Raw genomic sequence first — 21,782 nt, 5'->3', positions numbered from 1 at the left:
GAAAATTCCTTCTTGAGGAATAAATTGTATTCTTCAGTTTCAAATTTTCTTTATTAAACGATTTATGTTAGATTCTTAAAAATGTGAATAAGGTTGTTTTACTTGTTCCCTGAACAAAACAACATGTTAGATTATAATCCTTCTGCAACAAGTATGCTGGACAAGACACTAACAGAATATTTTCTCAATTTGAAAATAAAGAAACTAGCTGACCTACTCGGGTTTTGTAATAGGCTCGTAAAGATGATAGATAAAAGAATGCTTTGAAAAACACAAAAGTGTTATTTAAAGATAAGGAAATATAATTGCACATTTGTTTGCTTTTACAAATTCTAACTGTGTTACCTGTAACAGAGGAGCAATGCTGCTGTGGTTTTCTTTGTAGAAGTTGTTGTCGAACATGCTGATCAACTTCAGTTTCTTCACATTCAGCCCCAGTGTTCTGAGATGGAACAGGGGGCAAAGTTGTAGTCTTGTGCTGAGGGAATACATTCCCTTTAGACTTGCACTGGGAATCTCTTCGCTCTTCCAAACATCCAGCAGGTTTCTTCTCCCTCGTTTTCTTTATCAGGGTCACCCGGTCTCTAATGGATTTAGCAACAGCTTTGGAATCACTTTCATGAAAAAATCCAGACTTGACCTAAAAGTGAAAACACAATAAGTAAACTATTTCTTAAACATGTAATATCTTAACTTATTTTATTAGCAGAGTTATTTATGCCCCCAAATTACAAATACCATTGAAAAACAGTTCACCTATTTCTATGTTCTTTCATAATCAAAGACATACATAAATGTCAGAACCTTTAATCAACATAAGAAAAACAACAGTATTACAAAGTATAATTGAAAAAATTCTGGCATTACACAAAAACAAAACATACAATATATTAGTACATGAAGCTTTATCAGAGATAATATATCATTGCCATTAATATTTGTAAAATATTAAAAAGATTTCCTTATTCAACAACATTAAGTATCCATAATGTGCTTAGTACTGGGCACCAAAGATATACAGGTGCCTGAATTTGATAATTTGTTCTGTATGAACACAGAATATGGTAAAGTAAGACAGACACAAACTTATATTCGAATGAAAAAGATATGAGTTGCTATCCTAAAGAAGCTTATGACCTTCTGGAGGAAATACAGAAAATATCACAGAAGAAAATAAATTTTGGCCTGACAAATGCCCTAAACAGCACTCTGGCCTCAGAATCAGCCCTTAAGGCATTCGGTTCTGGCTAAAAAGCCCATGAGAGTTTCTCAGGCATGGACACCCAAGACACTGGCAAAAAATGACCTAGATGAAAGATCTCTGCGAGTGAGATCCCAGCAGAAAGAACAGGCTATCAAAGAAGGAGGTATCTTTCTCTGAACGGAGGAGAGAACTTCCACTTTGATTATGGCCTTTTCTATATAAGATCGGAGTTGGTGAACTCAAGAGGCTTCCATAGCCTTGGCAGCTCATGACAAGAGCCTCGGGTGATTACTGACGCCATAAATAAGAGTGTCAATTGTTAAATCAACAACAGGAGTCACTGTGCACTTACTCCCCATGTAGGATCTCTGGCCTTAATGTGTTTTACTATGCAAATTAACGGTAAAACTAATACTCAAATAGTACTTTATACTTTGTGTGTCTGTGTGGGTGCAGTCTGTTGAAATCTTTACTTAGTATATACTAAGTTGATCTTTTGTATATAAGAATAATTAAAAATGAATCTTAATGAAGAATGGGATGGGAGAAGGAGTAGGAGATGGGATGGTTTGTGGGTGGGAGGGTAGTTATGGGGGGAAAATCCAAGAGTTGTACTTTCAAAATTTGTATTTATTAAATAAAAGTTTTTTAAAAAATAATAAATAAATTGAATGGAAAAAATTCTGGCCTGAATTAAACACTAAAAATGGAACACACAGGTTATTGAGGAAGGCCAACATTCTAGTAGAGGAAAAAACACTCACAGCAATGTACTACATGTTACTAGGCATTTGAAGACAGAAGAGGAAAGGGTTCTGACTTGCAGTCTCAGTAGAATAGGGCTGAGAAGCCGAGATGACTCAGGGAGGTAACATGGCATTTCATTCTCAGTCCTATAACCTGCATAGTTTTATGGATCTTAACTCTTGGTAATTTCACGATAGATCAAAGATGATTAAAATGTTTAACAGAGCATATATATTTACCTTTATTCCATCCCAAAACTCAAACACAAAAACCCCACCAAAATCCAAAGTCCATGGATTTCTAAGTTATAAACCAGCAAAGACAGGGAGAATAAGAGAAAGATAGCACCCTGGAAAATAGAAAACAAATAGATAGGGGGCAGCATGGTACACAGTGGGTTAAGCTGTGGTCTGGAGCACCAGCATTCCATATGGGCATGGGTTCGAATCCCAGCTGCTCCACTTCTGATCCAGCTCTCTGCTAATGTGCCTAGGAAAGCAGCAGAGGATGATCTGAGTTCTTGGGCCCCTTCACCCACATGGGAGACCCATGGGAAACTCCTGGCTCCTGACTTCAGCCTGGCCCAGCCTCAGGTGTTACAACCATTTGGGGAGTGAACCAGTAGATAGAAGATCTCTTTCTCTGTCCTTAACTCTCTGTAACTAAATGAATAAATAAATCTTTAAAAAAAGAAAACAAATAAATAAGTAATAACCAAACTAGTAGATGTGGGAAGTGTGAACTAGAGAAAGCTGAAAATCATTCTCATTTATACTGAAAGATACTCATAAAGCATAGGAACTGGTAGCACTAGGTACTTTTAGAACTGAGGGCAAAGTCAAAAGAGATGGCTAAAACCCGGAAGACCAAATAAACAGGTTTTGAGGAAAAGTTACTTGGGCCCCCACATTCCACCCTCTATTCCACAATTTTGGGTAACTGCTTCTTCATTAACCCATAAGTCTGGATTTTTCTCTGGAGAATGCAAAAGAGAAGATCTCTGGACTATAGAACATGAATTACATTGAAGGTGTGGTTACCATGTTGAAAATGAGATTATTATGTGACCAAATTCTGCTAGAGGTCAAACAGCAATAGCCAGCTTTCTGCCCCACTGGGCTAGCAAAATATCATTAACCAGACCCTTACCCTCCAGGAAGAATATTAAAAGATGCTACTCTGGGGAATCTGACCAACTCAAAATGAGAGACTTATAAATACTAATATCAGAGATTCCCCAACTAATGGCTCACCCAGATACCCTAAGTAGAGATCAAAGTTAACAAGTCCTACACAAGCAATCTTACCATCCAGTCAGTTTAGTAGTCTATGTGGTAGGCAAAATTATGGTCTCTCAAAGATGCCCCCTCCTAGTCCTCAAATCTGTGAATATAATATGATAATCACTCCCATGATTGTTTCTGCTATACAGCACAGTTAATCTTAATCTAAGAAGATTATGTAGGTGAACCTTTTACCAGCTGGTGACACCAGAAAGATATGACATGCCATTGTTTGCTTTGAAGAAGGGGTAGGGGTGGGGCATGTGCAAGGCACTAAATTTGTGGTAAACTATTAAGCAGCAATAGAAAAGTAATACAATCTCCTAATAATCATGAGCAGAAAGTAAAGAATTATCAGGGACATGAGAAAAGCCTCTAACATGAAGACAGACACAAAACCAACAAAGAAAAAAAAGTTAACTTGGAGGAGAGACTATGTAGGGAGGAAAAAGTTAAAAACATTAATTTACAAAGAGACCTGATAGTATCCCATCTATGAAAGAAAGAACAAGATACTTATTCTTAAAAAGGAAGGAAAACAGACACTTGAAAAGCAAAATATGATAGGAGAAATAAAAATTTCAATAGAAGGGTTAGAAAATAAAGTTGGTAATATTTGCCAGAAGAAAAGAATAAAATGACAAAGAGATGGAAAACAGAAAACAACACTGGAGAACCAGTTCAAGAGGCCCAATATCCAAGTAAAAGCAGTTCCAGTGAGAGAAAACAAAGGATAAGAAATTATCAACAAAATACTTCAAGAAATTTCCCAGAAACCAAAGTATATTGACTGACAGATTAAAAGGGTACAACATTGTAAATGAAAACATATCTAAATCAAGATACATCACTGTGAAATATTAGAAAAGTGAGCAGAGAGAGAAGATATTACAAACATGTACAGAGGGGGAAAAATGGGTCACATGCAAATAATCAGAAATCAGAACAGCTTTGGACTTCTGAACATCAATATTAAAAGCTATGACTCTAAATTTTTAAAAATTGCCAACCTAAAATGTCTTACAGCCAATCAATGAAACATGAAGATAAAAATGGGCCTCTTCATATATGCCAGTCTCTAAGAAGGTACCTCCCATGTAAGAGGTGAGCATTTGGCTATATGGTTAAGACACCACTTGGCATGCCCATATCACATACTGGAGTGCCTGGGTGTAAGTCCCAGCTCCCCTCCCAATTCTAGTTTCCTGCTAATGCACATCTTGGGAGGCAGCAAATGATGGCTCAAGTAGTTAGGTCCCTGCCAATCCAGTGGGAGACCAGAATTGAGCTTTTAGCTTCTGGCTTTGGCCTGGCCTAGCCCCAGCTGTTGCGGGATGGCCTTTGGGATAGTGACCTTGATCTACATCTTGTCCTTGAATTTCTTCTTGCAACAGAGAAAAGCTGGACCCCCAACACCTTACAACACTATTCTTTCAGTAACTAGCTAGGTGTGTGCTTGCCATTTAATTTTTCAAAAACAGAGCAATATATTATTCAGGTAAACTATGAAACAGCAAAGAATGAGTAACACAAAAGTCAAGGTAGATATTACCTACAGTGATAAAGGAGAGGGATATAACTGAGAGGGGCACTCAGGTGGCTTCCAAGGCATTGATAATATTCTCTTTCTTAACAAAGGTAGTATCTTATTATTAAAATTCATTCTGTGGTGAGAAAATTTAATATACTCTGCTGTAGAGATACATTTCACAACAACAATGATTTTAAGGAATCATAAATGGAGAAAAAGAGAAAAGAAAGCAATGAGAAGGAGAAAGGATTGAAGGCTGATACAATAACCAGTAGGGGGATGGGGCAGCAGGGTTTACTTACCATTTCGTAAGCTACTTCCTCTGGTGTATCTGTTTCTAAATTGAAACTAAATTCAATAGCTTCATTGTCTTTGTGTTTGCCTTTCAATTTTTTGGGGTCTTCAACCCAGAGTCTTAAAGCCAGGGATGAATTTGAACAATCATCTTCCTCTGCTAACTCCACCCTCAGTCCTGTATCCTCAGCAAAAAATGCGTGGTTTAGTAGGTCCCTGATAGACAACCTAACAAACAAAATGTATATCTTGTTATCAATTCTTCCAATAAGATGCAGATCCTTTAATTAGAAAAAAGTAAGTATATCACATCAACCTTATTCTAAATTTTTCTATTAATTAAATCATTAATCTAGCTTGTTATAAAAACCAAATTTCATATCCAACTTATTACCAGAGACACAAAGAAAACCCAAATAACATGCACACATAGTGATCTTAATTAAAGATAAATTATGGGTTGGGCAATTGGAACAGTGTTTAAGACTCCACTTGGGACACATATATCCCATACTGAAATGCCTAGATTTAAAGCCCAGCTCTGCCTTCAATTCCAGCTTCCTGCTGATACGCCCCTGAAAGGCAGCAGAGGGCACACATGCCACCCACAGCCTAGCCCACCCCCAAATGTAGGCATCTAAGGAATGATACAGTAGATGGAAGATTCCTTGATATCTCTCTCTCTCCCTCCCTCTCTCTGCCCTTCAAATAACATAAAAATGAATTTTAAAAATTTAAAGACTATTACCATTAACACATCTATATATAAAAGTATGCCTAGAAAGAATTGTAGAAGTACCATGGTACACGTTAGGTGAATAAATTAGCTTCCCTACACCACTGGCTTAAATAGTTAAGGGTGAGCTAACAGATTCCAAGCAAAGGAAACAAAAAACTCTCCTAAGTATCTAACTCCAAAGTAAATTAGAAATTCAAACTTTCTATGAAGGTTATAAATAGAAGTTACTGACTCCATTAACAATGGAATAGTCTGTGTACTTCATTTGCCCCTTGGAGAATGCATGGGTGAAGCTAAATGTGGGTCAGCAACATCCAGTGGTTTGCTTCAAATACTGAACTCTAGTTTTAGGTCACAGTGTGTGTACACAGATATAACCATAGCATAATGTCAGGGATTAACCATCTTTGAAGAAAAATAAAGGATAGGGCTTAAAAGATTCTTTTATGGGGCCAGGGCTGTGGTGTAGAACTTTAAGCCTCCGCCTGTAGTGTTGGCATCCTGTATGGGTGCTGGTTCAAATCCTGGCCACTCCACTTCTGATCCAGCTCCCTGCTGATATGCCTAGGAAAGCAGTGGAAGATAGCCCAAGTACTTGGGCCCCCACACCCGTGTGGGAGACCTGGAAGAAGCTCCTGGCTCCTGGCTCCTGGCTTCAGCCTGGCCCAGCCTCAGCTGTTACAGCCATTTGTGGAGTGAACCAGCAGATGAAGATCTCTCTCTGTCTCTTTCTCTCCTTCTCTTTGTATCTCTGGTTTTCAAATAAATAAATAAATCTTTTTGAAAAAGGAGATTCTATTATAAACTAAGGCAATTATATTGTTCTTTTACTAACTTTTAAAACAGGTACATAATATTTAATCTGTATTACAGGCCAGGGAGAGCTAACGCTGATGTGAAGGTACTTCAAAAATTACTTCAAAATGCATAATCTTTTCATTACATTTTCCGTGAACTTTTTGAAGTATCATTGTATACTTTATAATGTCCACTTGTACAGCCTTTCCTGAACTACTTAAAATAGAAAAAGCATACAACAACATAATTTTCTGTAAGTTGAGGATTTTCCACACTCTACATTTTTAGTAATCAAGAAAGAGATTCTTAACAACCTTAGAAAAATAACCTGGTTCAAGCTATTTTTAGGACTAAAGTGAGACATTTTGAAATAGTCCTCTACTTCCTTATAAAAAATTTGTCTAAGTATTTTTACTGAACAATAATTAAAAACAATAGCAGAAGACATAATTTATTACTCTGTTAGGTATAATTTCAATGACCAAATGAATAAGAAATATATCTATTTTGCGGAACAACTAAGTAAATTGCTCAAGATCACACTGGTTAAATATGAGTCCAGATTTGAATCTTAGTCCAATGTTTGAAGCCTGTGCTTTTTCCCATACACTAATACGTCATAAATCCTTATGAAGATTCTAATGTTCTTGGATAACATATCATAATTAAAATACTGTACAAACAACAACCAGAATCCAAACTGAAACAGCTACTTCAACATAATATTTTTTAGCTTATTTTGAAAAATGATGCCTAAACTCCTATAACTCAACAACAAAACTCAATTAAAATGAGCAAGAGACTGCCTAGATACTTCTCCAAAGATATACAAATGATCAATAAACACATGAAAAAGTACTCTACATCATTAGTTAACAGGGAAATGCAAAATAAAACCATGAGGAAATACTACTTCACACCCATTAGGATGGCTATTATCAGAAAACGGAAACAAGTATTTGTGAGGATGTTGAGTAATTAAAACTTCCCTACATTGCTGCTGGGAATGAAAAATGGTACAACTGCCATGGAAAATAACTGGCGGTTCTTCAAAAAGTCAAATAGGATTATCGTAAGATGTAGCAATTTCACTCCTAGGGTATATAAACATACATACACACACACACACACACAAGAATTGAAAGCAGGGACTCAAACACTTGTACATCAACATTTATGCAACACTGTTCACAACACTGAAAAGACAGAAATAACCCAACAATCCATCTACAAACAGATAAAAATTTTTGGCATGTATACATACAGAATATTATTCAACCTCAAAATGGAAGGAAATTCTGATACATGCTATAACATGCATCAACCTAGAAAATACTATGTGAAATAAAATAAATCAGACACAAAGGGACTAACATTGTTTGATTTCACTTATATTAGGAACTCAGGACAGGCAAATTCATAAAGACAGAAAGTAGAACAGAGATTATCAGTGGCTGCAGGGGAAAAGAAATGGGGAATTATTGCTTAATGTGTACAGGATTTCTGTTTGGCATAATGAAAAATCCCGGAGATGGGTAGTACAGATGATTATACAACAATGTGAAAGTAATTAATGCTACTGGATTATACACTTAAAAATGACTAAAATGGTGTGGGCATAGTGGCACAGCAGATTTAGCCACTGTGTGGGACACCCACATCCCATAGCAGAGTACCTGGGATTAAGTTCCACTTCTGCTTTGGATCCAGAGTCCAGCTAATGCATCTCAGTACTAGGGTTCCTGCTGTCCATGTGAGAGTTCTGGTAGACTTCCTGGCTCCTGGCTTCAGCCTGACCCAGCCCCAGTTGTTACAGGCAATTGGGGAGTGAACCAGCAGACAGAAGACCTGTATGTGTTTCCCTCTCTCTGTTATTCTGCCTTTCAAATAACTAAATCTTTTTTTTAAATAGCTAAAATGGAAAATTTTATATGCATTTAATTATTTTTTAAAAGATTATTTATTTATTTGAAAGGCAAAGTTACAGAGAGAGGGGGAGAGGGAAAAAAATCTTCCATCGGCTGGTTCACTCCCCAAATGGCTGCAACGGCTGAGGCTGTGCCAGGCTGAAGCCAGGAGCCTGGAGCTTCTTCCAGGTCACCCACATAGGTGGCAGGGGCCCAAGGACTTGGGCCATCTTCTGCCGCTTTCCCAGGCACATTAGCAAGGAATTGGATCAGAAGTGGAGCAGCCAGTTCTCGAACTGGCGCCCACATGGGATGCCAGTATCACAGGCACCAGCTTAACCACTATGCCGCAATGTCAGCCCCATCTTATGTGTATTTAACCACAACTGAAACAGAGATGCCTAGATACAGCCTGTTTGTACAAACACTAAGAATGTTCTGTAATAAAAATATAATTAAACAGGCCTTACCTTAGTAGATTTAAATATTCTCAGATGTGCAACTAAACCTAGATAGAAAACTAATAAAAATGGGGAGGGTCAATGAAATGCTGGCGGAAATAATTTCTATAAAGGATATATCCCTTTATTAATCATCAATAAGAAGGTAAAAATCAAAAGATGACCCCACTAATTTAATCTATCAAATTTCCAAGGCTCAAATTAAAATGAATCAAAAGCTAAAACTAAAAAGAATTGTCCGCAAGAAAAACACAAATTGTGACACTAATAAATCTAGAATACTTGAACAAAAGTATCCATATTAGCTTTACCATTGTCATAATATAAGGATGCATGATTAAATAAAAAATATCTGTCTACTCTCAACTATTAGAAGTAGTTAACCTGAGAGGGCCCGTTGAGCTGATGTCTCAAGGTGATGAAAGCTTGTCACAATGCATATACACATAAATATGACCCAAATGCCAGTTCCAAAAATATTCAGCACATGATATCGAAGTCTAAAAAGATAAACAACACACACTAATACATTTCACTCTACACAGTATGGTTTGGCTTCCACTCAAAAGTCAAATTTAACATGATTAAAAGGTGAGAAAATGACTAAGTGCAAGAGAAGAGAAAAATGCATTCATTAGTTATATCATTTCACCACATTTGCACCCACCTTTCAGATTTGTTTTGACGAATACATCCTTCAATGATTTCTTTTACTTCAGGATCAGTGACTTTATTAAAGCTGGCTGGTTTTATGCCCTGGGAAAAGGAAAATGGTTTCTAATTACAAATTAAGCAATTGGAAGTCCAAGTCAACATGACATTTGTTAAACATTATTTTCATTACTAAATCATATTTAAGTTTTAAATAAGATAAACATGTATTTATACATTTAAATAACTTCTGACAAGGATTCTGTCATAGTTCTATAAATAAACTGGAAAATCAGAAATAATCTAAATTTCCATTACACAAGCAAAGTTACATACATTTTAAAAACATGAAGGGACTTCAAAAAGTTCATGGAAGAGGTAGGTGTTAGTGGTTAAGATGCCCCTTGGGGAGTCCATAGCCCAGCTTCTTACTAATGTGCCCCCTCAGAGGTAGCTGGTAATAGCTCAAGTAGTTGGATACCTGCCACTACATGAGAGACCTAGACTGAGTTCCCAGGTCCTGGCTTTGGTCTAGCCCAGCCCTAGCTGTTGCAGGCATTTGGAGAGTAAACAAGAGGATAGGAGCTCTCTGTCCCTCTGTCTCTCAAATAAATAAATAAATAAATAAATAACTTGTTAAAGTTCATAGCAAAATAGAATATAAAAATAATGAAAATTTTCCATAAACTTTTTAAGCTCCCTCATGTATTTATGTGTATGTGTGTACAGATATATTTCATAATATCATATAGAAACTAAAAGTATTCTCAAAATAATAACACAGAAAATTGTTATGATATTAAATAGGGAAAGAATGTAGGATCCTTAATTATATATACAGCATAATCCCAATTTGCAAAATAGAATAAACAATTATTTTTAGGAATAAAAAAATTAAGGTTATTAAAAACAGCTTTTGAAAATTCTAAGGGTTTCCCTATTCCAATTATTCCAAATCAATATATTTCAAAGCTTTTTAGAATAACTAGAAGCAATCAATAATTAGTATACATGCATTGTGAAAATATAAACACATACATGAAAAAATTTGAGAAATCTATTCATTTTTACCCTTAAGAAATCCTAAGATATTGGGAGAACTTACCTTAAGCTTATGATCAGGCTCCAGGAATTCAATAACAAATTATATCCAGACAATTCAAAACATTCCTATTAGAACTGTTTTAGCTGCCTGAATCTGCTTATTTTATATTCTATTACCTTATATTTATGAGCTTTAAATTTTACAAAAATAATGTAAGATCACTGAAATCATTTGAAAAAAATTCCAAATGTGGACAGAAGCAGAAATATAATTATTGAAGATCTACTGCTAGTCCTGTCAAATTACCTCACAAGATACAGAATCAGGAAGCTCAGTCTCATATACTAGATGAGTCTGGTGACACTAAAGAGTTCATTTGGACCCCAAATTCAAGAAGCATAAAAATAGATGGCAGTCTGAATTGTGATGCACTATTTTTTTGATGACTTTAATATAATAAAGTCACTATTTAAAAACTGCAGTTATTATATTTAAAAAAAAACTCCTAGATCTTTTCCACTTTCTCTTACCCATTTCCCAGCCCTGGTAACTATTGCCTTTCTCTGCTACTAAGTGAAAATAGTTTGGGAGCTATAACTTACAAAGTCAAATACAAAATGCATATTTATTTATGGTCCTCCAAAATATGGGCCAGGGATAGGCATTTGGCACAGTGTTTGAAATGATGTTTGGGGAACAAGCAGCTGCTTGGAATGCCCACATGCCATACTGGAATTCCCACTTAAGAGTCCTGGCTACTCCACACTTATGATCCAGCTTCCTGCTGATGTATCTGGGAGGCAACAGATGATAGCCCAAGGACCTGGTTCCTGCCACCCAAATGGGAGACCCAGATGGAGCTCCTGGCTTTGACCTGGCCTAGCCCTGGGTGTTGTGGGCATTTGGGGAGTAAAATAGCTGATGAAAAAGATCTCTCTCTCTCCCTCTGTACCTCCCTCTCCCTGTCTCTATGACTTTCAAATACATAAATAAGTCTTTTTTAAAAAGAAAGAAAAATATGACAATGTGGATGCCTGCATCCCATATCTGAGCACCTGGGTTTGAGTTCCAGCTCTGTTCCTGATTCCTGCTTTCTGCTAATGAGCCCCCTGAGAGATCAGTGGGTGATAGCCTAAGTACTTGGATCCCTGCCGTCCATGGATGAGGACAGAATTGAGGTCCAGATTCCCAGCTTTGGCTTGGCCCAGCCCCAGCTTTTGCAGGCATTTGGGGAGTGAACCAGCAGATGGAAGGAAGATCTCTGTTTTTTTAAGTAGCGAAAAACTAATACACAAAAATTTAAAGCATGTGGATAACTAATTAAAAAGAAAGATGGACCAAAAAAAATTAAGCTCTATTTTTCTGAATTCTTATAGGAATTTTCAAACTTAAAAGTAGAATACTATGAGTATAATGAAGTCCTGTATAAGTATCACCAGCTTCAATGAAAGCCAACATTTTGCCAACCTTGTTTTAGCTGTCTGTCCCAATACCTTTCATGTCCTGGAATATTTCAAAGCAAATCTCAGGCACTATATCATTTCATCCATAAAATTTTCAGTTTATATTTCTAATATATAAGGTCCTTTAAAAAAGCATGTCATATCTCCTTTAAAACAATCATCAATAATTCCTTAATATCATCTAAAACTCGGTCCATGCTCAAATCTTCAAAATTATCTAAACTTTTTATAGCTGATTTGCTCAAATGAGGATCCAAACAAATATGCATGGTACACTAAGCTGGCTTATACCAGCACATGAGAGTTATCACATTTTCAGGAATTTTGCAAGCAAGCTGTTAAACACAGTCATTTTTTAAAAAAAAGCTAAATTATATAAACTTACAATTATAAGCATTATATTAAAAGCCATATAAAATAATTACTGAAAACATCACTCCCTAACTAGCTTACATTTTACCATTATTTACACTTTTGAGGTTGTAAGTATTTTATCTGTATGGTGGAAATACCACATAGTAAGTGCCACTGTACATCTCTTCCCAGTTCTGCTTTCGGTAGATCACGTTGGTAACCTGAAATCAGCCTTGAGGGGAACACTTACATCACAAAAAAGAAGCAAATACTAGAAATCAGAGCTTTTTGGCTTTCCAGAGAATCAGCTGTTGAACAGTTATTAGTGGGGCTGGCATTGTGGCATGGCAGGTTAAGCTGCTGCCTGTGATGCCAGCATCCCATATAGGTGCTAGTTCAAGTCCCAGTTGCTCCACTTCTGATTCAGCTCTCTGCTAGGGCCTGGAAAAGCAGCAGAGGATGGCAAAGGGCTTGAGTCCCTGCCACCTACATGGGAGACACAGAAGAAGCTCCTGGCTCCTGGCTTCAGCCTGGCCCAACCCTAGCCATTGCGGCCATTTGGGGAGTGAACAAGTAGATGGAAGACTTCTCTGTCTCTTCCTCTCTCTGCCTTTCAAATAAATAAACAAATATGAAACAAAAAAAGTTACTAGTTCACCACTACCGATAAATCTCTTGTATTCTGTAAGACCTCCTTCCCTTTTTCTTGGAGCTGATTTGTAGGAGAAAAGAGGTCATTTGTTCTATAGAGTATAGAGTATAGAGGTCTTCCATCCGATGGTTCACTCCCCAATTGGCCACAACGGCCAGAGCCGCGTCGATCCGAAGCCAGGAGCCAGGAGCCTCCTCTGGGTCTCCCACGCGGGTGCAGGGACCCAAGGACTTGGGCCATCTTCTACTGCTTTCCCAGGCCACAGCAGAGAGCTGGACAGGAAGTGGAGCAGCCAGGTCTCAAACTGGTGCCCATATGGGATGCCGGCACTTCAGGCCAAGGCATTAACCCGCCGCACCACAGTGCCGGCCCCCATTCCTTGCTATTTCTTACACAAAATATTACTCACAGCAGGGACTCAAATACTGTCAAACTTATTTTGAATGTAGCTTCATAATCAGGTTTTTAGAACTAGAAGAAACCTTCAAAACCATTTAGACAATCTCTATTATTCAACTTCAAAAGGTAAGATCCAGGGGCAGGCATTTGGCATAGAAGAGGACACCCACATCCCCTGTCAGAATGCCTGGGTTCAAGTCTTGACTTGGGTTCTTGATTCTAACTACAGCTTGCAGCTAATATGCATCCTGGGAGGCAAGAGGTGATGGCTCCCTGTCATCCACACAAGAGATGTATATTGAGTTCGATTTCTGGCTTTGGTCTAGCCCAGTCCTGCCTGTTGAAGGCATTTGGAGAGTAAACTCATGGATAGGAAATCAATATTCCTCTATCTCTACCTCTTTTACTCACTCTACCTTTCAAATAAATAAGAGAAATAGTAAAACTTTAAAAATTAAAAAGATCTATCTAATAAATACCAAAACTTCTTCACAAATAGATATAACATTTGTATATTTTCCTAAAAATAGTAATGCAGTGCATTTTATATGGCCCCAAGACAGTGTAAGGTATATTACAACTCTAAAATTTGTTTCATTACAATTGTTAAATTTAACACTATTCCATGAGATTAAACCAAAATTAGGTTTCACTAAGCTTTACTCAATTCAACATGAAATACGGCAATCTGTGAAGTAAAAAGTGTAAAATGATACCTACACTAGTCACTTTACGGTAAATCTGAGCTGCATTCTGGCACTCAGAATAAGGGTACTCTGAAGTAGCCATTTCTAGCATACACATTCCAAAAGCATAGACATCCACGGATTCATCATAGTGTTCTTCATACATCTCTGGAGCCATAAACTCAGGCGTCCCTACAAAATAACACCACAGCCTCATTTTTTTATTAAAGAGAAAAATGTATTCACCAAGACCACATTTCCCTTTCTCATGAAGATTACCTGTGGGAATTTCTCCTATCCACAAGTACATTTATAAGTATAAAATCTGTTGAATACTTGCTATTATCTACATAAAGCACTTAAAGACTTTCCTTAAGTTTCCACTGATCAAATACAATTTGTAATGCTCGAGGCTACATTGATTAACAAAATCTCTGTATCACCATCCTTCTTTTCATTCATTTTTTTCTGAATTAACGTAGTAAATTTTCTTAAGTCTTCAGGACCTTTCAATAATCCTAAACATATCCAACAAAAGAAATATACTAGAATGTCTCTGAAATAAGTTAATATACTTATATAGTACATATCTCAAAGCAAAATTCAGTCTGAGCCAGGAGTTGGCAAACTTTTCTGTAAAGGGTCTGAGGTTCATATGGTCTTGGGTACACAACTACTCAACTCTGTCACTGTAGTGAAAAAACAGCCAGAGACAATTCAAAAATAAGTGGATAGGGGGGTGGGTCCAATAAAATTTGATTTATAAAAACAGGCAGTTGGCCAGATTTTGCCCATGGGCTATATAGTTAACTGATCTTTGTTCTAGACCTACATAAATGACAAATCCCTCTACACCCAACCAGTACACTGTAAAACATCAATCACCAATGACACTCTTAGCAAATGATGTGCGCATTAAGGTGGCTAGTCCTAGATCACCAATCTTCACAGATCCAGTGGGTCCTGTGATGAAAATATTGTCACACTTCAGATCCCGGTGAATAATAGGAGGAGTCCTAGTATGTAAGAACTGCAATCCCTTTAAAATTTGCCTGCACCAGCTCCTTAAAACCTTTGGTTTCATGACTTTAAATCGTTTTAAGTACCTACAAAGAAAAGAAAGACCACGTGTAAATAACTTATTGTATGAATACTATCAAAGTATATCACATGAGAGCTGATAATTTATACTCTATGATCGCTATCCCCAAGTTGTTTACTCTTGACTTTTAGGACAAAAAGATTTCATATCTGAGATTTCATTCTTAGATAAGACAGCTTACTAAGTGTCATATTTTGAATTCAAAACAAGAATTATTCCAGGGTCCAGCACTGTGGCATAGAGGGCTAATCTACTGCCTGGAGCGCCAGCAACCCATATGAGTGTCAGTTCAAGTCCCAGCTGCTCTTCTTCCAGTCTAGCTCTCTGCTATGGCCTGGGAAAACAGTGAAAGACGGCCCAAGTGCTGCAACCATGTGGGAGACCTGGAAGAAGCACCTGGTTCCTGGCATTAGATCAGCCCAGTTCTGGCTGTTGCAGCCGTTTGGGGAGTGAACCAGCGGATGGAGGATCTTGCTGTCTGTCTCTCCCTCTCTCTATAACTCTACCTCCCCAATAAAAAAATAAAAATCTTAAAAAAAAAAGAATTATTCCAGAGTGGCCTTTTGTGGAATGGCAGGCAATACAGTTTTAAGAAGAAAACACTTTTCTATTTCTAGTAATTGCTTAGAAGGTTTAACTATGTAACATTTTAGAACAAAAATGCTAGGAAATATTAAAGCAAAAGAGTATTTCAAAAAGTACATGGAAAATACAAATTAAAAGATAAGTTTTATTTTGGTTCAAAAATATTTTAAAATTTATGCAGTCTTTAAATTTTTTTTATTTCATGTATGTTTTTAAAACTTTTTATTTATAAAAATGGAATAAATTTCATTTATTTTCTACATATAGGGGTTTTTTGAGAGGCAGAATCACAGAGAGAGGGAGAGACAGAGAGAAGTCTCTTCTACCCACTGATTAACTCCCCAAATGGCCACAACAGCCAGAGCTGAGCTGATCCAAAGCCAGGAGCCAAGAGCTTCTTCTGGTTCTCCCTTGTGGGTGCAGGGGCACTTGGGCCATCTTCCACTGCTTTCCCAGGCCCTAGCAGAGAGCTGGGTCAGAAGAGGAGTAGCCTCGACATGAACCAGCGCCCATATGGGATACTGGTGCCTCAGGCAAAAGCTTAACCTACTATGTGGCCCCCCATACATACAGGTTTTTTTTTAAAAGAAAAAGATTTATTTATTTATTTGAAAGGCAGAGTTACAGAGAGGCAGAGGCAGAGAGAGAGAGGTCTTCCATTCATTGGTTCACTCCCCAGATGGCCACAATGGCTGGAGTTGCGCTGATCTGAAGCCTTCTTCCGTGTCTTCCATGTCTCCCAGACGGGTGCAGGGACCCGAGGACTTGGCCCATCTTCTACTGCTTTCCCAGGCTATAGCAGAGAGCTGGATCGGAAGTGGAGCAGCTGGGACTCGAACCGGCGGCATATGGGATGTCAATGCCACAGGCGGAAGCTTAGCCTTCTAAGCCATGGTGCCGGCCCCCATGTTTTAAGAGCATAAATACAGTTTTAAGAGCATAAGGATACTTCCCACCCTACCTCCCTCATTCTTACCTTCCCTCCTTTTCTTACTTTTCTTTTAAAATTACAGGGGCTGGCATTGTGGCTCACCAGATTAAGCCACTGCCTACAACAGCAGCATCCCACATGGGTGACGAGTTTGAGTCCCAGCTGCTCCACTTCTGATCCAGTTCCCTGTGATTGTGCCTGGGAAAGCAGCACAAGATGGGTCCAGTGCTTGGGCCCCTGCCACACACATGGGAGACCCAGATTGAATTCCAGGCTTCATGCTTCAGCCTGGGCCAGCTCTGGCCACTGCAGCCATTTGGAGAGTGAACCAGCAGATAGAAGATTTCTGTCTCTCAATCTCTCTTTCTAACTCTGCTTTTCAAATAAAATAAACAGGGGAAGTGCTATGACACCGCGGGTTAACGTCCTGGACTGAAGCGCCGGCATCCGATATGGGTACCAGTTCTCTGCTATGACCTGGGTCCTAACCAGCTCTCTGCTATGGCCTGGGAAAGCAACAGAAGATGGTCCAAGTCCTTGGGCCCCTGGACCTGTGTGGGAAACCTGGAAGAAGCTCCTGGCTTCAGATTGGCGCAGCTCTAGCCGTTGCGGCCAATTGGGGAGTGAACCAGCAGATGGAGGACCTCCCCCCCACCCCACTGCTTCTCCTCTCTCTGTGTAACTCTTTCACATAAATAAATAAATCTTTAAAAAATAAACAAACCTTTTAAAAATGAATTATATTCTCTTCTTAATAATTGCCATTTGCTAACACAGTCATTAGATTTAAATCTTACCAATTCTAACAAAGCAGTATTAATCTGTAAACAACTTCCATTACTCCTGAAAAGTATTTTCAAATAAAACCCCATTGGCACTATCATGGCAAACTTACGTCTTTAAGGTTCCCGAAGTCATAAGTTCAGTCACTAATACAATACACTTCTTTCCTTTTAATATAGACTCCCAGGAATCATAAAATCGAACTATATTGGGATGCTGGAGACCTTTCAACATCTCTGCTTCTTCCTTGAACCGCTGCTGCTCAGCTTTGGTTAACTTCCGGTCCTGAAATGGAAGAAGTTCCAAAATACTGTCATAGAAATTCTCATGCATTTTTCTACAACTGTTCAAATGAGAACTTTATTGTATTATGTATGCATGCATATATTTATCTATTTTCACCTATCAATTCAGTTCTTACGATCTATAAAATCACTGATATCCTTTCTAAGAGAGTTACATTGATTCTATCCACACAGCAATGCTACAGTGGTTAACATTTAATTTCTATATTATAAATCTACCTAATGATAAACCAATACTCTGAAAAGCAAGTATTTCAAAATGAGTTGACAAAAAAGAATAAAACAGGTAATAGCACATTTTCCCAAAGAAATTCCTGAATTTCCACATTGAAAAAAATCTATAAAGCTGGGGCAGGAATGATCCAAATGTTAACACACCTAGAAAATTATTGTGGTTAAATTTCTGAATTGTCAAAATAAGAATGTTCTGAGAGCGGCAAGATGGCGGAATAGGAAGGGAGCACATTGATAGTTCGCGAAGACATAGGTTAATAAAAGTGGCGATACTGCAGGGTCAAGGAAGAGTAGGGGAAGAAACAGCAGAGGAAACTCTTCTGGAACTAGTGATTCACAGTGGACCTGCGTGGAGAGCGTGGGAGCCCAAGTTCAGGACACCAGCGGCAGACTCAACACACCAGCGCTGGAACGCAAGGTGAGCCGAACCTCAATAGCCCGAGACACCAGCGGGCAAGCGGAAAGAGGAGACTAGAGGGAACGAGGCTTGAAACTCCGTGGGGAAAAGTTCACCAGGCTAACTAGAAGAGAGAGAGGAAAAAAAAAAGTGACCGATACGGACACAAGTTTCTCTCTCTCCGCTCACGCCTCAAAGGCGAGCAAGACAAAGAGCATGCGCCATTTTGGACATACGTCATAAGCAGGGCGACCTCAGGTCTGCACCGGCCCTGAGCCTAGCAGAAAAACCTGACTCTGGGGGGGGGGGGGGTGTGTGTGTGTGAAATAACAGGAGATTAGGATCTAACTTGGCAACCCAGTGGGAGACTGCAGGAGAATTGGAGCCCACACTGAGGGCAGCAGAGATTCCCTGTGTGGTCCTTTGGAAAGAGCTTCTGATCTCTGGCTCCTGTGGTTATATCATTCGCCTGCTAACTACCTCCAATTCGGCTCAGCTGTGCGGAATTACCTACCTTTTGAATCAAAAAAAAAAAAAAAAAAAAGAAAGAAAGAAAGAAAAAAAGAGAGATTTCCATGCCTAACCTGGGAGTGTCACCTTTGGCACACCCTCAACCCTGAGGAACCAAACACAGCTCTCAGTCCACACTCATCTCAAGCCTCTAAGGCTCCACCGAAAGCAGACAGTCCACTTAATATAGAGCCATAGTGTAACAAGAAAAAACACCACAGTGAAGAAACCAAATATCTCCAACATGCCAAACAACAAATGCAAAAACCGAGGTAACAAGGACAAGGAAGACATTATGACGCCCCCAAATGAAAAAGACACCCCAATTCAAGATTATGAAGATGATGAGATCGAAGAAATGCAAGAAGCAGATCTCAAAAAATTGATAAGAACATTAAGAAGTTCTCAAAAACAAATTCTTGAACGACAGAAATCCTTCATGGACAAGATAGAAAATCTCTCGCGCGAAAATGAAATATTAAGGAGGAATCAAAATGAAATGAAACAACTAGTAGAACAAGAAACTGTGATAGTGACGAGAAATCATAATGAAATGAAGAATTCAATAGATCAAATGACAAACACATTAGAGAGCCTTAAAAACAGAATGGGCGAAGCAGAAGAGAGAATATCAGACTTAGAAGACAGAGAACTGGAAAGGAAACAGGCAAACCAAAGAAAAGAAGAGGAAATTAGAAATCTAAAAAATATTGTCGGGAATCTACAGGATACTATTAAAAAACCTAACATTCGAGTTCTAGGAGTTCCTGAAGGCATGGAGAGGGAGAAAGGATTAGAAGGCCTTTTTAGTGAGATACTAGCAGAACATTTCCCAGGTTTGGAGAAGGACAGAGGCATCTTAGTACAGGAAACTTATAGAACCCCTAATAAACATGACCAAAAGAGATCCTCACCACGACACGTCGTAATCAAACTCACCACAGTGAAACATAAAGAAAAGATTCTAAAAGGTGCAAGAGAGAAACGTCAGATTACTCTCAGAGGATCTCCAATTAGACTCACAGCAGACTTCTGTCTTTTATGACCTTGTCTAAATATGATCAGAGTCGGTGAACTTGGAAGGCTTCCATAGCCTTGGCAACTCATGACGAGAGCCTAGGGTGGTTACTGGCACCATAAACTAGAGTGTCAATTTGTTGGGTCAACAACAGGAGTCACTGTGCACTTGCTCCTCATGTGGGATCTCTGTCCTTAATGTGCTGTACATTGTGATTTAATGCTATAACTAGTACTCAAACAGTATGTTTCACTTTGTGTTTCTATGTGGGTGCAAACTATTGAAATCTTTATACTAAATTGATCTTCTGTATATAAAGAGAATTGAAAATGAATCTTGATGTGAATGGAAGGTGAGAGGGAGCGGGAGAGGGGAGGGTTGCGGGTGGGAGGGAAGTTATGGGAGGGGGAAGCCATTGTAATTCATAAGCTGTACACTGGAAATTTATATTCATTAAAGAAAAGTTAGAAAAAAAAATAAGAATGTTCTAGGTTTCCAGCAGAAATATCAGGTTACCAACCAATGAAAGACCTTCAAACAGACCTTGGATCTCTACTCCACCATGTAAAATGCTCAAACTCAAAAGAATAATGTTTATCAAATTCTGAGGGAAGATTGTGACCCTAAAATTCTGAACTCAGACAAGCTATCCCTCCAATTTAAAAGAAAAAAAATTCCTACATTTTTGGAACAGATAATACTCATATACCATTCTGTACACGAAAATATTACTCAAAGAACTTCAATAAAAATGTGACCAAATAAAAGAATTAGAAAAGGAAGGTGTAACATATAATAAATAGTAAAAAATTTCTAATAAATTTTAGAGTTAAGCCTAAGTCATCATAGCTGATGTAATTGGCAAAAGTGAATGAGTTTTCTACATATTAATTAAAATAGAAGATATGTAATACAAAAAGAACAGCCTGGAATTAAAATCCCAGGCTACATCATTAAAATCTAATTAGTAAAGAAAGAAGAATAAAAAACTATTGTTGTCTTGTGCATGGTAGAACAAGAGTGATAGAACTATTTAAATTTTTATAGCAAGAATACAGAATCAACCTAGATTTGTATCAACTGATGAATGGATAAAGAAAATGTGGCATATATATATACACTATGGGATATTATTCAGCCATAAAAAAGAATGAAATCTTGATATCTGCAACAAAATGGACGTAAATGAAGATCATTACACTAACTGAAATAAGCCAGACCTAGAAAGGCAAATGCCACATTTTCTTTCCTCTATGGAAATTAATATACAGAAAGTATAAAAACTGTGTGGATGTCATGTCATTTGGTATATATTTATAAATACTGCTTCACTGAATTTTGCAATGTACATGACAATAAACCATTCTTTCCCTACTTTATGATCATTGTCATGAACCCCATATTTTGTGGCATTAATATCCCTGTTTTCAAGAAAATAGCATATGTGTATATATAATATCTACATATGAAGTTTAGCAAAATGTTAAAAATTGCTAAGTCTTTCAATTAAAAAACAAATTATTTGTTTTGATGTTGATAGACAAGTCCAAGAATGCCTGCTAAACATTTATGTATAATTTCCATTTCAAACTGGTTGACAATGTTAATTCCCAAATCCTAGCCAAATGATAAGGGAAATATATTAATAAATCCAGAGAAGTGATAGAAAATATGAGAAGGGTTCAAACAAAATTTCTTAAAGA

The 21,782-nt window shown here is 37.8% G+C and overlaps 1 protein-coding gene across 2 annotated transcripts in view; it reads right to left on the bottom strand.

The window, feature by feature from the left end:
- WNK3 (WNK lysine deficient protein kinase 3) overlaps window positions 1-21,782 on the bottom strand; it is a 151,119-nt gene that overhangs the window by 105,484 nt on the left and 23,853 nt on the right. For both annotated transcript variants that reach the window (XM_062183638.1, XM_062183639.1), the window contains exons 2-7: window positions 17,728-17,900; window positions 15,100-15,320; window positions 14,249-14,406; window positions 9,632-9,720; window positions 5,068-5,287; window positions 346-640 (exon numbers count right to left, since the gene is read on the bottom strand). In XM_062183638.1, the coding sequence (XP_062039622.1) occupies window positions 346-640; window positions 5,068-5,287; window positions 9,632-9,720; window positions 14,249-14,406; window positions 15,100-15,320; window positions 17,728-17,900 (1,156 nt within the window). The remainder of the gene's footprint in view (window positions 1-345; window positions 641-5,067; window positions 5,288-9,631; window positions 9,721-14,248; window positions 14,407-15,099; window positions 15,321-17,727; window positions 17,901-21,782) is intronic.

The sequence above is a fragment of the Lepus europaeus genome, chromosome X (assembly GCF_033115175.1).
Source record: "Lepus europaeus isolate LE1 chromosome X, mLepTim1.pri, whole genome shotgun sequence".
Classification (NCBI taxonomy): Eukaryota; Metazoa; Chordata; class Mammalia; order Lagomorpha; family Leporidae; genus Lepus; species Lepus europaeus.
This window is presented reverse-complemented; position numbering and strand designations above follow the sequence as displayed.